This window comes from Agelaius phoeniceus, chromosome 18, assembly GCF_051311805.1.
Source record: "Agelaius phoeniceus isolate bAgePho1 chromosome 18, bAgePho1.hap1, whole genome shotgun sequence".
Taxonomy (NCBI): Eukaryota; Metazoa; Chordata; class Aves; order Passeriformes; family Icteridae; genus Agelaius; species Agelaius phoeniceus.
Window position 1 is genome coordinate 8,555,566 of NC_135282.1, and position 15,395 is coordinate 8,570,960.

General features: G+C 41.0%; 1 protein-coding gene across 2 annotated transcripts in view; it reads right to left on the reverse strand.

The window, feature by feature from the left end:
* Positions 1-15,318, reverse strand: part of PI4KA (phosphatidylinositol 4-kinase alpha) — a 54,573-nt gene extending 39,255 nt beyond the window's left edge. The window contains exons 1-16 of one of the 2 annotated variants that reach the window (XM_054646094.2): positions 15,068-15,318; positions 12,936-13,052; positions 11,750-11,843; positions 11,002-11,090; positions 10,458-10,530; positions 9,876-10,135; positions 9,133-9,202; positions 7,043-7,191; positions 6,393-6,458; positions 5,280-5,376; positions 4,638-4,829; positions 3,836-3,936; positions 2,954-3,083; positions 2,085-2,214; positions 1,272-1,367; positions 387-570 (exon numbers count right to left, since the gene is read on the reverse strand). In XM_054646094.2, the coding sequence (XP_054502069.2) occupies positions 387-570; positions 1,272-1,367; positions 2,085-2,214; positions 2,954-3,083; positions 3,836-3,936; positions 4,638-4,829; positions 5,280-5,376; positions 6,393-6,458; positions 7,043-7,191; positions 9,133-9,202; positions 9,876-10,135; positions 10,458-10,530; positions 11,002-11,090; positions 11,750-11,843; positions 12,936-13,052; positions 15,068-15,289 (2,070 nt within the window). In that variant the 5' untranslated portion in view covers positions 15,290-15,318. Of the gene's footprint in view, positions 1-386; positions 571-1,271; positions 1,368-2,084; positions 2,218-2,953; positions 3,084-3,835; positions 3,937-4,637; positions 4,830-5,279; positions 5,377-6,392; positions 6,459-7,042; positions 7,192-9,132; positions 9,203-9,875; positions 10,136-10,457; positions 10,531-11,001; positions 11,091-11,749; positions 11,844-12,935; positions 13,053-15,067 lie in introns of both variants that reach the window. The other variant, XM_054646092.2, reaches the window with a different exon arrangement.
* Positions 15,319-15,395: the final 77 nt, after the last annotated feature.

Sequence of the window (15,395 nt, forward strand, 5' to 3'; positions counted from 1 at the left end):
AGACTTTGAAAGTTATTTACTGATACAAAAAGAAAATACCCTCCACTAATTTGTGATCAGCCAAGTTTAAAAAATTTGTGACAGGCCAAGATTTTCTTCTTAATAACCTTTGAAAACATTGAGTTTGATGGGCTTTATAGTCTTTTTTTAATATAAAAGACTTATTTTCTATGGGGACTCATCTTCTTTACAGGGACAGCACTTTACACATTATCACAGCTTTTGTTGTCTGATATCACAAAGACTACAAAGTACAAGTGTCTACCTGTAGTGCAGAAAAGAGAAGCCTTAAAGGCCTTCTGCACATGCACTTCCTAAAATATATTTCCATTTAACTAAAGGAAGGAATCGTGAACTGGCACTCTATTGGCCAATTCTTTTCTTACATTTCCAGTGATCACCAAACAGCCAAGCTGATCAATGATGAGTACATCAAGATGAGAAGGTGGCTGGCAAAACTTCTGCTGTAAGATTTGCAGGATGGGTTCCATCATTTTTGGGGTGTCCCTCAGGGCCACTGCAATGTGCCCTAGAGCACGAATTGTGTGGTCAGGAATTAAATGAGCTTCCCTGTTAGGAAAACAGACAAAAATCCCAACCTGATAAATGGAACTGTTCAACAAGTTATCAAGACCTCAGTTACATTTCAGATAAGTAACAGTTCCTATACTAAATTTAAACTTCACCAGCAGCTTTAATACTGCCACTCTATACATCCCCAACATTAGAGGATATATTTGCACAAGCTGATTTTCAAAATAAAAAATAACCTCTCCCAAACTCATTATTGAGGAAGTCCACACTAACCCATGAACAAACTGTTCTAAAAACATTATAAAAGGCAAAAATGATGGGCAAAATACTAAGACAGTCAGACCAGCAACTACAGAACCTCTCCAATGAGACTTCTTGGTTAGTGAGGCTCTTAAAAGCAGAGCAAAATGCCACAAGTGACAAGATGTGTCTAGCCAAAAAGGACAGCTGAAGCTTGAAGAGAAAGCATCACTCAGCTGAGCACTCAAAACTAGGTAACATTCACCAAAGATTTGCTGATTCAATCAGCTAAAACTGAAAATACCTCTCAATATGAAAAGGGGCTCAGCTCTGCAAAGACTTGGCATGGGAAGATCTTGACCCCATGCACACGCCCATTAATCTCAAGAGACATTTAATTCTAAAATAATGAATGCTGCCAGTACTTGTATCTTAGAATAAGTCTCAGATTCACTGAGTGAAGGAAAAATTGCTTTTATGACTGACTGACAACTCACTTATCATTCTCCTGAGAGATGTACAGACGGTTGGATAAACTGGCAAGAAAGGCCTCAACAATCACTGAATCTATGGTCAGGCCAGCTTTCAAGCACCTGCAGTAACAATGGACAGAAAAAACACAATGCATCAGTAAAACATATCACTTTTAACTACTGTAAATTCATGCTATCTATAAATGAAGGAAGCAGGTTTATACTGAAGAATAAGAACTGATTGCCAAGGAACACTATAGATACATTTTAAAAAATGAGCCGAGTTTCTTCTTCTGCATTCTCCAGAAACAATAATGATGGGAATATACAATAAGGAAAATTCAGAATCCACTGGTTTGAAACTTTAATTCCTTGTCTCTAGTCACTAACTATGTCTTCCCTCTAGGTCTCTGCAGCTGTCTAAAAGGGAAGAATAATCACTGCCCACACGAGTGTGTGACAATCCTTCTGTTACATGAGGCTCAGTCAATGTGACAACCTAAGCTAAAAACAAAAAAAACCTATTGAGTATCTACAAAAGCACCTACCTACTGAAAATGGTGACTAGCAGACATGAGAAGCAAAACAGTAAGACTGAACAATAATTTTACAGTTAGGACATAGACAGAACCAAGAGATGCCTGAAGGGAAACAAAGTCCCGACCAAACAAGGCACAAAGACTTCATGGCAGCACAGAGCAGAACCTTCTAAATGGGCACTGTGCTTTTCTGCCAGGGAGACAGCACATGTCCAGCATGGTGCCAGGGAGACAGCACATGTCCAGCATGGTGCCAGGGAGACAGCACATGTCCAGCATGGTGCCAGCCCCCTCTTACCTGCAGATGTTGTCTATGGCAATGTCACGCAGCTGCTCATACATGGATGGCTGACCCTTCTTGCTAGACATTACATTTAGAGTGGACTCTGAATGCTCGTTGGTGACACTAATCTTAATGTCATTCCCACCTACTAAGAACACAGGAGTACAGAAATCAGCACCACTTGATGAGCTATACAAGCCATTATTGCATTTGACTGTTCCTAAATTATTATTCCTAAATTTAGCCACTTACTACTTTACTGTTTTGCTCTAGCATTACAATACTGCTTTTGCATCAGCAAGTGATTTGAATTGAACATTTTTCTTCAGGAAACCATCCCTCAATATTAAAATCTATAAACAACAACAAAACCCTGCCAAATGCCAAGACAGTCACATGGCTGGAGCAGAGGATGGGTATGGGGAGTGTGAGGAACGTGACCTCGTTCACTCTGGAGAAGAAGCAGCTTTGGACAGAGTCAGTGGCTGCCTCCCAGGCTGCAAAGTAGGCTAGAGGGCAGACAAGCAGCCTTTGAGGAGAATTAGACACAACAGCCTCAACTCCAAACAAGGGAGGTTCCAACTGGGTATGTGATTCTTTTCCCTCACTATGAGGATAATTATGCACTGGCTCTGGCTGCAGAGTCCTACTCAAGACAGAAGTGCTCAGTGTCAGCAGAAGAGACACTGCAATTCTGCTGCTTACCCTTAGATATACTTCTACCAGAATTTCATTTGTTTCCCTCCTCCCCATCTCCAAAAAAATGTACACAATTCCATCTCCATTTCCACCTACAGCTGCATCACCAGAAAATACCAAAATGTATGAAAAAGCCACAAAAGTTGGAAAACAATCACTCTGGAACATAAACTTTTTTCCTTTACCTGTGTGATACTGGCTGTGATATTTGTAAAGTTTCACAAGCACTGGGGAAGGTATCACAAGAAAGTCTCTCAGTGATGGATTGACAGAATGAACTACAACAGGGAACCTCTCACACAAACGACCCAGACCCTAAAAAGGGGAAAAAAAACCAAAAACCAAGACAAAACCAACAAAACATAGCTTTAGAATAAAACAGCACTACTTTTATTTCAGCTGCAAGCTTGTAACTTCAGCTCAATACAAACAAACAGAAAACAAAACAAATCCTACACAGTTTTGAGAAGTTCATTTTTTAGTAGAAGATTTAGATACTTTAAGCCTCTAACTGTTTTAGGTTATTCCAGAGTGTGTCATATACCACTCAAGCCTTGCTGCTCTCTTCCTGGGTGTTTTCACAGGAGTTGCATGGAATGAACTGCATTCTCCAAAAATAAAGGTACTGTACAAGTGCCAACATTTAGAGGAACCTGATAACTCACAACTTATGTGGTGAAAAACACCACATTTGTAAGACTGGATAAGTGCCCAATAAGAAGACAAAAATTAGAATAACCAAGGCTTAATCTAAAACCTCACCTGCCAGTCCCAACATTTTAATTATTTGTGTAATGGACTAAGAAGCTAAATAGTTCAAAAACTAAATCCTGGTTAAAAACCCCTCATGAATATTATTCTTCAAGAAGTAGCTGAGCTAAGAAAATTCTAAAAGCAGTTCCTAGTTTTCACACCAAATCTCTGAAATCCAAATATAGAACACAGTGATGGAAAGTAATAAAAAGAGCAGATAAAGTGTTCTAGCAACCTGCAAAAATCCCCAAATTCTCATTCACTGATACAGTGAGCAACTGCAGTAATTAATGACAAATACTGTAAAGACATACCTGCAAACAGCAAATTAGCAGTGGCAAGTGAGCAATTATGACTTTGCTTGAGGTTTTTGACTGAAGCTTCTCTGATAACTTGATGCACAGGTTTTCTGCACCTTAAATAAAAAAAACAACAGAAAAAACTGTTTTTGATTTGTTATTAGGCCACATACACCCCAATCCTTACTGGAATTTCTAAAATAATGGAGACAATTTATAAGCTTCAATCCTGTGGTATAAGATTTAGTGCTGCTTCTGCAAAAACAGTTTTAGAAACTTAGCACCTGCAGCAAACAGCTCTGTCAAACACTGTGACTGAGAGAATGACAGCACTTAAAGCTGATTTTGAACATACTTCCCACTGAACAGAAATTAAATACTGCAATGTCCAAAGGGAAAAAATACTCCACATATTTCAGCAGATGTAAGATTTATACAACAAGAAAGAAAATAGAGGAGAAGTAAGAGAGAGCTTCCCAGTCCTGCTAGCAATGAAGCACTTCAGAAGAACCACTGAGAAATATTTATGACATTAAGAGCAATAAATAAAAGAGAAACTAGAAAATAAATATGCATGCAATCCAGCATTTATAGCATCCCCCAGAGATAAGTAATAGGAAGTTTCTGTTTCCATTTCTATAAAGAGATGTTTAACTACCCAGCCAACCTTTGATGGAAGTTTTACCCTTGTATTCTAAAAGTACAAAGTATTCCACTGAAATTTAATATTTCTCTGAGTACCATCTACTCCATAAGTATTTCTACAACTTAGAACACAACAACCAGACACTGCAGAGACCAAGGAGCATTTTTTTACTTTGCTCATCTTTCACAGCCCACACCATGAGATCCACACAGGCAGCATTGGCCTGACAGCGCAGTTTTAACGGGCTCAGCTCGTTGTGCAGTCGATCCACATCGTGGAGGATTTTCTGGAGTTCTGACTGGCTGCTGTTGAACTGCTCCAGCACAAAATCATGGATTTCCTTCACAAATGAGGTGGGAAGGTCTAAAGAAAGAAAAGGAAACAATATTATACTGTTTGACAATATTGACCACAGCATATCCCAGAAAACATACTTCCTCTCAAACCACAACATACTGAAAGGATGAAAGTCAGTGGATCAGAATAACAGCATATATAACAGTCATTGCTACATTATAAATTGTATTATTTAATCAAGTTTATGTCCTGTCTAAAAGATAAATATCATAACAAGTCCAGCAGTGAACAGACAATTCAAATGCCACCTATTAATCCTTGGGTGGGTGGCCAAAATATTTTTTTCTACTTTCTTAGCACCTTTGTAATACAGAAACATTTCAAAATACAAATTTATTGCCCTAAGTAGAGTTCCCAGCAAATGCAAACCCAATGCTCAAGCACTCAATACAAAGCAGATGATGCTTGTGATCCTAAATATAATGAAGGATAAATAAAAATAAATAAATACTATACCTTTCATATAGTACAGTGTGTCTCTCAGCATTTTAAACTGAGCAAGGTAAAGAGGGTCACTGAAGGTTTTGTAATAGAGATCTGTACTACAACAGGTCTGAAAGACAAAAGAAGCAATTTGCTAGATTCAAAAGGAAGTATTTTCCATGATACAAATAAGTCAATCTCACTCCACCTCCACAGAGTAAACAAGCATATAAAACAGGTACAAGAAATAACCTCACAGCTTTTCCCCCCTCTACTTTTAATAAAAGTACAGCCATTCAATGCATTTAACAAAATTCAGTCACTGTTTGATTTGAAGAGTGTGTCTGTTCTCTAACAATGGGGCTAAAAACAAAACAAAACAAAACAAAAAAAAAAAAAAGGGGGGGAGGTCTCAAAGCTCTCACTTTACTGAGATGGCAAAAAGAGAGGCTGAACTTGTCTCCACTCAGGCCTACATTTTGAACAGGGCAGTTCAAATGGGAGGCTGACAGCAAAGCAGAGTCATTTCTGCACATATTTCAGCACACACCCCTTTCACCACAGCTTTATGCCCTGAGGAAATGAGGCAAACTCCATAAAATGTGTGGAGGCTGTGACAGAACTGCACCCAGGGGAGGGGAGAAGAAGAAATAAATCCTTGTTCTGAAACGAGGACTCACAGACCTAAAGAACCAAATCTGCCACCTCAGAGTCCATGAGCTGCAGCACTGACAAACTCATAGAAATGGCACCTAAAAGAGCAGCAGTGATTTCCAAGCCACAAATTGAAAACAACCAATGCATTTCATATATGTGAAAAAACACAATGTCACTGCAATATGCAAGAAAGACCTTTGTCTACAGTAAACCAGTTTTCGGCAGCCAATGCTGTAATTTATTAAGACAACAGAGCTAATGTAGGAAAATAACTACTTCCTCCTATGTTAGTGAAAAATACCACCCCTCTTCACCCTTTTTACACAGTCCAAGGCTAGATCTAAACCTCTGAAAGAACTGTTCAGAAAGGAAATTAGTATCATTTTGCAAAGAGGAGGCATACCTCACATAGGTAAAACACTAATTTTGCAAGTAATAGGGCAAAAAATGAAGTATTAAAGTCATCAAAGGAGGAAGGTAAAACCATACCTCTGAAACTTCAGCTATAACTGCATCTAAGGTCTTCAGAAGAGAATCCTCAACTATCTGCTTTACCTATGGAGAAAAAAAAAAAAAACAAACTAAAACAGGATGTTTCCTGTTAGTGACTCTAGATAGGAGCAGAATATCATTTAATAAAATTTTGCTTATGCACAGAAAATACAAGTCACTTCACTATGAAGCCTCAGATGAAATTAAGGCTGCAACAAGAACATTTGAGCCTCTCTGCTGCTCCAGAATAGCTGATGCCAGAAGCAGACAGGGCCTGCAGCTTCTTCACTTCTGTGAATTCCCAGCAAACCCTTCAGGAAGTCTCACTCTCACAGCAAAACCCAATCTTCTATTTCAGCAACTAGCAGTATGCAGGTTACACCAGAACCAGTGGTCTGCAAGACTCAAGCAGGAAGCAATTGACATAAACTTATTTAATTTTCCAAATTCTGCGTGGTTATTATGGGAGCTTTCCAGAATGCTATTGAAGCATGACATTAAATGCCATAAAAATAAAATTACACAAAGCTTGAGAGACAAAGGCTGTTGTTTTACCTGCTTAAAAGCTTAAATTTAAACTGCATCTATTCCTAGCACATATCTAGAACACAGAGTCACTGCAATCTTCAGAAGGAGCCATCACACACCATGTTCAACAGCTGCCGGAGCATTTCCAGTGGGATGTTAAACTCTTTATTGTTGATACCATTGAAGAGAGGAGAAACTGAAAAGCTGGAGCTGATTGTGGAGAAGTAATAATCAGGGTCCAGTGCACTCCCATCAGGAAGATATGAACCTGATCAGAAAAAAAATAATAGAAATACAAGTTTGAGGAGAGAAAGGATATTAACTGTCTTTAATGGAAGCATTTAGCCACTACAAAAGAATTCTTTCTAACACAGTCTCTACCTTGCCAGAGGTGCATTTCAGCTCATCTACTGGTAAATTAATACAGAAAACTACAATACAATTGTCATTACAAGTTTACTATCACAACAGAGAAATCATTACAGTAACTTGTGTCCATGTTAGAGATACTTCTGACAAGCCTTTCCACACTACTGATGTGCCTCTACCTGAAAACATTTGTAAATGCCCCTTAAATCAGAAGCACAGAGATGCAAAGAACAGGTTAAATCAAAACTATCTTGCAAGGTTTTCCCCTGGATTAGATGAAACGAAGACATAGCACAGTGCTCATCTTAGAATAGGCATCAATTCACCACAGCAATTTGAAAGCAAAGAGAATCAAATTATTTTTTAGATTCAAGTACTCTATTAAGCAAACAACTTGCTCAGCAAACTGCTCTTGGCTCTGTTTCCTCTTGAGAAATTACATCTCATGCCTTTCTGAAGTGCTCAGCTGGCTTGCTAGAGTAATGTTCTTGTGATTAACAGGCTTTTAAGCAAGACTATTTATTGATGACACAAAAAAAAGGTCCTCAGTTCTTTTTTTTTTTTTAAGCTGTTAGCCTTGGCCAGAATAAAACCAAGGTCACTACTCATCTTCTTCAGAAGGCAAGACTATCACAAACTCTATCAACAGAAGTAATACAAGAACTGACTGCAGCTGAAATATTTGGTAGAAGTTAGTACAGAAAATAAAATCCTCACTGCAATAATCATAACCCCACCAGAGAGAGAACTAAATAATCCAAAAGATTTTACAAAGTTGTCCGCCTAAGGATTTAAGATTATTTCTGTTCTACTACAATAGTAACTCTCTAACCCACAACCTTTGGGTTTTGTTTATTTTTTTAAATTCAAACTATACAGACCACAACACTGAAGAACACATTGGTTCAACACAGTAGACAGAAGATAAACAGGTCTGTTCCTACATGGCAATTTAAGAATTACTCTGTATGACTGAGGAAAAGATGCCTCTAGAAATAGCAATGTGAAGAAAAAAGAAAAGCAATGTGGAAGAAATTAATTTAAGCTAGGGCTTGAGAGAGGAGAATAGCCCAGAAACAGAGAAAGCCGAAACTGTTAAAAACCTGAAAGGGCCAGACAAAACCAGAGACACAAAACAGCTCAGATGCAAAGACAGTCCTCCATGTGATTCATGAAGGAGAGTTTATTTTTAAGCCCTCCTTTGATTTAGAACTCACAGATGGAGCTCTACCACAGCTCAGGAGTTAAGAGTTTGCATGTTAATTCATGAAACTTTCTCAGGTTTTGGCCTTTCATGGTACAGTAACCAATGCACATTAGTGAACAATGTGAACACTCCACTCCAGTGTCTTTAGTATTTCTGCCTTCAGAAAATTACTGGGTCTTCCACAATGGCCCACATCACACTCACTCCAAATGGAGCAGTTGTTTTGGATTTATACAATGTGCCACAAGCCTCAAAATTCCAGACCCTAGATCAACAATGTAGTTGTCTACTGAAGCACAATATTAACTCTTGTTCCTCAAAGTTACTCAGCCTAATCTCCTGAAATCTTTCTGGCCTTGCTGAATTAAGCTCCTCAGTACTAGGCACTGCCTAGCAGGAAGGGAATCAAGAAACAAGTAAAAAACAACCGAGCCTGGAAATTACTGCTGTTCATAATTACTTCCTACTGTCTTTAAACCACAATTTTTTAAAAAATCCTATCCAGTATGTGCCACTGAATTCCTGTAAGAATTCTGAAGGGCAGAGGAAGGAGTCAAAAGGTTTTTTTGTTTTAAATTTTCTATAAATAGCAACAAAACCCCAAATCACAGACTGTTCCTTAAGGTAATCTACCTTCAAAGTAATGAATTGCAGCAGGTCCTCCAGGAGAGCTGGGAGCGGGAAGCCCACGTTCAGGACTGACCTGAAACATTGCATAAAAGATGTATTTTAGAAAATATTTATAAAACATTTAAAAACCTGTCAGGGAATAGATTGTACACTTTAAAATGAAACACAGCTTCAAGCAAAATTAACAGGAACTACATAGTGCTGGGTCTGACAGCTCAATTCCAGCCAAAAATGGGAAGTTAAAAAAAGCCAGTTCAGTGCTTTTGGCTAAAGGGAAGAGATCAGTGATGACTCCTCTACTATGAAACTGTAGTTTCAAACCACAATCTGAATCCAGTCTTCCCCCAAGACAATGAACATCTACAGCTCCTGGTGAAACCAGGAAGAGCTCCTGTATCCTCTTCTGAAAACTTCAGCCATTAAGTGCCAGCTTCTCGATTTTACACATATACATTACAATGCCTTTTAATGATAATAACACAAGGAATGGGATTTGCCAAATGCTCCATGTAAAGATTTACTAGTACAGTTGCTACTTGTCACTGCTTGAACTGTCACTGCTTGTTCTGTAATTCTAGAAACTACAAAACTATTTTGAAACTCAGCTGTAGAACCATAATAAAGACATTTGTATCTGCTCAAACAATGTGTTAAGAGATGCTGCACATCCAGGCTTAAGTCTTAACTCCACTGAGACTGAGAAATCATCTCAGTGCTGACTCCAACTCAGAGCAAGTCATACACACCTGGGTGATGCTGCATACACTGCTAGCCTTTCTCTTCAGCGTTCCTTCCTGGCAAACAGTGAGCAGAGAACTGGGAAGAATTGATCTGAAATCATTGAAGGATCGACGGCGAATTCCTTCGAGCTCTTCTGGAACTCTCAGGGAATGTGGGGGAATTTTAGGAAAAAGCTTTGAAAGGAGAGCCTCCTCTGAATTGCTGTAGCGACCAAAGGCTCGAGAAATTCCTATCAGGCAGGGCACTGCATACTTGCATAAATATTCTGGAAAAGAAAAACACATATAACAGCAATTAACAGTAGAACTTCCTCTTCATGGTTTTGCTACCACTTCACTAAACTGTTTTTGCCTAAACTGTTTTACAACAATTGATTTGTACAAGCAGAGGAAAAACCATGAAAGCATCACAAATGACTACAATTCTGCTTCTGTATTTTCCAGTCAGCAACAAACAGAACAGAGAAGTGCTAAGGGAAGCTGAAAGACAAAACTCACTTCTCAGGATTGATCCTGATAACCAGCAAACACACACAAGAGAAGTTCAGAGGACAGGAATTACAAATACAGTAACAATTTTATCACTACCTTTATCATGCATTTGTGGTGTCTGGCACATTCCCAACAGGAACTGCATTACTTGTAGGACTGTATCCACGATCTAAAGTCATCAAGACAGACATACAAAAATATCTTTTGGTAAAGAGATATCGTTATCTTACACCAGATCATTCTAACAAATGAAACTTGTAAACATTAACGTAAGCACCTCTGTGACGATTTCTTAATGTTGTGTGACTAAAAGATTACATTGCCTTCACTCAGGCTACAGAGCTTCTCCTGTAAAATCTGCAGTGAGCTGCAAGTACTACAAAGTGCAGCACTCCCAACCTCAGTATCAAAACTGGAATTTTAAACTCTGGGCTCAGCAACTGACACCCAAAAGTAACTGCAGACCTATGAATATCCTGTAGGTACTCGACTACTAACACAAGCAAATTAATGCATCAGTGCACACACTAAGGCAATCAGCCCCTTGCTGACAGGGAGCAGCTGTGCTCTCCTCCAGACATTGGTGAGGACTGCAGCACTGGAGATCTGGGTAATACAACAGCACAAACTCCAACTCCACCTGCTCTCGGAAAGATGCATCCCTGTAAGCCACGTCAGATAACAAGGTCACTAAGCAGAAGCTGAAGTTTTCTGCCACTGGAAGCAAACCTGCAAAGTAATCAAGAGAAAATCAGCCACTTAAGCCTTGTTAGAGAGAGCCAACATAGAAAGAGCAAACTATAACAAAGCAAGAAGACACAAGTGACTCTCATGTCAAAGTTCTGAGGCAGACTGTAGACAAAAACAGTAATGCATACAAAATTTAGAAGCACTCTAACCATCCTAATTTCAGCATAAATGTTAAAAGAAAAAATCAGAATTAAAAACCATCCCAGGCTTTCAGCTTATCAGAAAGAAACCTTAATTATGTAATACTGTATGAAAGTATTCTTACATTAAGGAAGCAAAGAATGAAGTGGTTTAAACAGCAACTAAGCATCAAAGCTAAAAGTAGAGCAACAAATCTCATGTTCCACTCTCCTACTGTGGCTACTACACAATCTTCTCCAGTTTAGTAACAAAATAAATCGAACACAGAACTATTTGGAAACTGCAATTCATCAAAAGCAGCAAAGCAGGAAAACAGGGATCTATTCAACTTCCTTTGGCTTCTAAAGAAAATCAATATTAAAAGACATCAAGCCAGGAACTAAGTAAGAACATAGCAGGACTTCTCCCCTCCCCTTGAGTCATGTCCTGAACAACCTTTGCTATGTCTATCTCCTGGCTGGCATTCCATGACAAAGATCAAAAACTCCAAACATCACCTCTGCCTTTCCGTGCATTGCTTTCTTCTATCCACTGCACTTTGGGAAGGCCCTTCAGGAGTCGCAGAAGGTAAGGAACCACATGGTCCTTGTGCTAAAGAAAAAATATTCTATTTAAAAAGGAGAAAAAATGCTGAACCATATAATCTCAAGATATTTTAGAGGTACGGTAAAATTACATTAACACACAGAACTTGCTTCTAATGATTACTCCACAGGCTTCTTGACTATTGCAAAACTGATTTCAAAACAAGCAAATGAAAGTAACCCAATTCAGTGCCTTAAATCCGAGCCTTTCACTCCAGGCAACAGTTCATTCTCTGTAAAAGCTGGAGAAGTCCAGAACAGTATCTAACCCCAAACACTTTATTAACTGACAGTAAGCTCCCAAAATAAATTTAAGACAGCTAAAATTCAGAGTGCCAGTACCAATTCAGTACATGTGACACATCCCAGGGCCTTACACAAGCCACTTAACACATCCATGTAACACTTCAGCTCCCTCACCTGCAAATCAAAGCACAGCACAGCTGCCTTATATAAAAAACCCAACCAAACACAAAAAGGAAAAAGAACAAGGTCAATAATATCCATGCAACCATAGCACATGGGTACTAAATAGGAGGCAATTCAGGCTTGATGCAAACCTTAGCAATACAAAAGAATTTAAAGTGAGGTCTAACAGCATTGGACCTGGAACTCTGTCCATGCTTCCCCTCCTCTAGACAGAACAATACCAGGCCCAGCAGTCAAAGGGAAGAGAAGCAGCTTGTGCTGGCCCTGCTGGCAGACACAGAAGGGATGCTTGTGTACAATGCAGCCTGTGTGCCCTGTCTGTCTGTCTGTTTATCCTGGCATGAAAGGGCCTATTGCAAACCTGGCCTTCAGGAGTGCATCCCTGTCAGTCAGGATCATGTGGGAAGAACATGCCATGACACACCTGGTTTGAGTAAATCCTGCTGGATACTCTTTCCTTTCTCTGCTTAAGGCATGATGACCAGATAACACAACAGCTGTTTGGCTGTGGCAGTGCCATGGCTCTCCTGACATGCATCCATCTCTTATGTCTGATCTTTTTATCTACTTTTATGAAGACCAAATACCAACTTTTCATTCATTGAACAGCTAAACTTGAATTAATCCAAGATCTTTGAAAGTAAATAGGTAGCCTAAGTGGGAAAAATACCTGAAGGTCAGATTCAATTAGGAAGATTCCTAAAGCAATAACAGCATCCCTGCGACGTTCATCCAACTGGAAAATCCCATGGAAATCCACTGGACACATACAGAGCAGCTTTTGTACCTGAAAAACAGTAGAGGGAAAGAACAGTGGAACAAGATTGGAAACCAAATTGAAGCTTGTTTGAAGTGCACAGTGGTCTCTCCACCTTCTGGGATACATTTGGCAATGTTACCCTCTTTCAGTCATCAATCTCAGAGATATATCCAAGGGCCAGGAAAGAGTGAGGAATGACAGAAACCAGAAAAAGGCAGAAAAATCTCAAGTAGATATGAAACATTTTTACTACAATGTCGGTCAATTTAAAGGTTTTCTTCAACACTTGATCAAAGTGCTGAAGTATGATAAAGCCTTCGTTCCACTACTTCACTTTCAGATGTGCAGGAAATGTACAGCAGGCACGTTTATTATATTTACTCAATTCTTGTAAGCAAAAAATAGGTGGATGGAGCCTTGATACAGCTGCACCAATGCCTCCTACATATACAGCATTGAACAATTAACTGTTACCAACCTGTGTATGACTCCTGCTCAAATCCTTTCAATGTAACAGATTAAGTATTCAGAATTAATATTCTCCCACTATTCACCTATTACTTTACTCCATACTTAACAAACACACATTTAAAGAATACATCAAACCTCCCAAATACTTTGTTATTCTACGGAATTGTTAACAAATGGGAAAATGCAACAAGTATCTTGTCTTTTTACAAATTTCCTTGATGTTAATGTTCCTTAATGTTAATAAATACTATCTAGAAAGGCCCTTCATAATAAATAACTATGATTGACTCACCTATGTTTGAATGCCAAGTCACTTCCTATTTAGATAACTCTCTGAACATCCCACCTCAAAACTTCTCAAGCAAGAAACAAAGTCCCTAGAGGATCAGAAAAATTGACGGGATGCTCAGTGGAATTCAAGGTTCTGGTCCTTCAGCTGCCAGACCTCCTAATTTCAAGACCTGTAGCACAACACAGATAATCCTCTTGCTCACTATAAAATACAGTAGAGGAAATATGAACTTTGGAAGATGACTGCTGATACATGTGTTCCACATCAGGTTACATTTACAATAACATGAGTGAGCAACTCTGGCTAGATAGATATGAGCTGTTACTGTCATTGAACCGTTGTATTCTGTCAAATTGGGGAAAAAAAAATCTCTGGATATTTGTGAACCAACAGCAGGGCACAGAAAAATTACTCACCATTGGCTGCCACACCAGTGGAACATTTCCAGAACAAGAAATAAGAAAAGAAGGCTGCAACAGCTGGCCCAGAACAAGCACTATAGTTTTCATCAGCACAGAGCTTTTTTCAGCTATTTAGTCACGATTGCTGCCTGACGCAATTCGGACATGCTGTCACTTGGTGTCCAGACCCAGCACACCAGGCTGTCCATCCCTGCGGTGGGCAGCCCCTCGGGGGGAGGGCACTGCCCTCACAGGGATCCCCGCGGTTCTCCCCTCAGCACAGCTTTATCTCACCCACATTTCACCCGGCACTGATTGCGTCGCCTGGATTTAACCAGATACGTGGAGGAAAGCCACCAGCCCTAATTAGGTTGAGACTAATTATTCCCACAAGACTATATTCTACAAATTTGGGGGGCACGCAGCAAGATCCAGTTCCTTGCCCCGAGGGTGCGCTGCTGACCCAAATTTTTGGGTGAAGCTGGTCCACACGAGCATCCCTGAGGCCCGGCTGCCTCGAAGGCAGGGACGGACGAAGCGGGGCTGACAGAACCCCCTCAGAGCCCACAGACAGCCCCGCCCAGGCAGGGCAGAGCCCTCGGGGCATCTCCCGGCCCGCGGGCACGTTCAGTGCCCCCAGCCCGCTTCCCACGCGTGACAGTGCCAGGGGGGACCGGACACCCCTCACGGCACGAACAGTGCCCAGCAGGGGCCACGAACGGCACAGGGTGGGCTGCCCGGGACTCCTGTGCACACAGGGGCCACTCCTCCCGCGCACGGCCCCCCCGCCACACGCAGCTTCCACGCGTGACAGCCCCGCAACCAGCACACACGCAGCGCCCCACGCGTGACGGCCCCTCCCCACAAACACCCCTCACCTTCTCCAGAGGCGCCGGGTTCTGCACCGCCAGCGACCGCGCCAGCGACAGCACCGTGTTGAAGTAGAAGCCGCGCGCAGTGGCCGGGCTGCTCCCGCGCCCCGCAGGGCCCGCGGAGGGAGCCGCGGCGGTCCCGGCCGTGGCAGCCGCCGTTCCGGCCGCCGCCGCCGTGGCCGCCGTGGCCGCAGCCGCCGCTGCCGCCGCCACCGCCGCGGCCGCCATGTTGTGCGGGAACGGCGCCGGCCAGCTCGCTCCGCCCCCGCCCGCGAGAACAGCGGCTCCCGCGAGAACACGACCGACCAATCACGCCGCAAAGATGGCAGCGCCC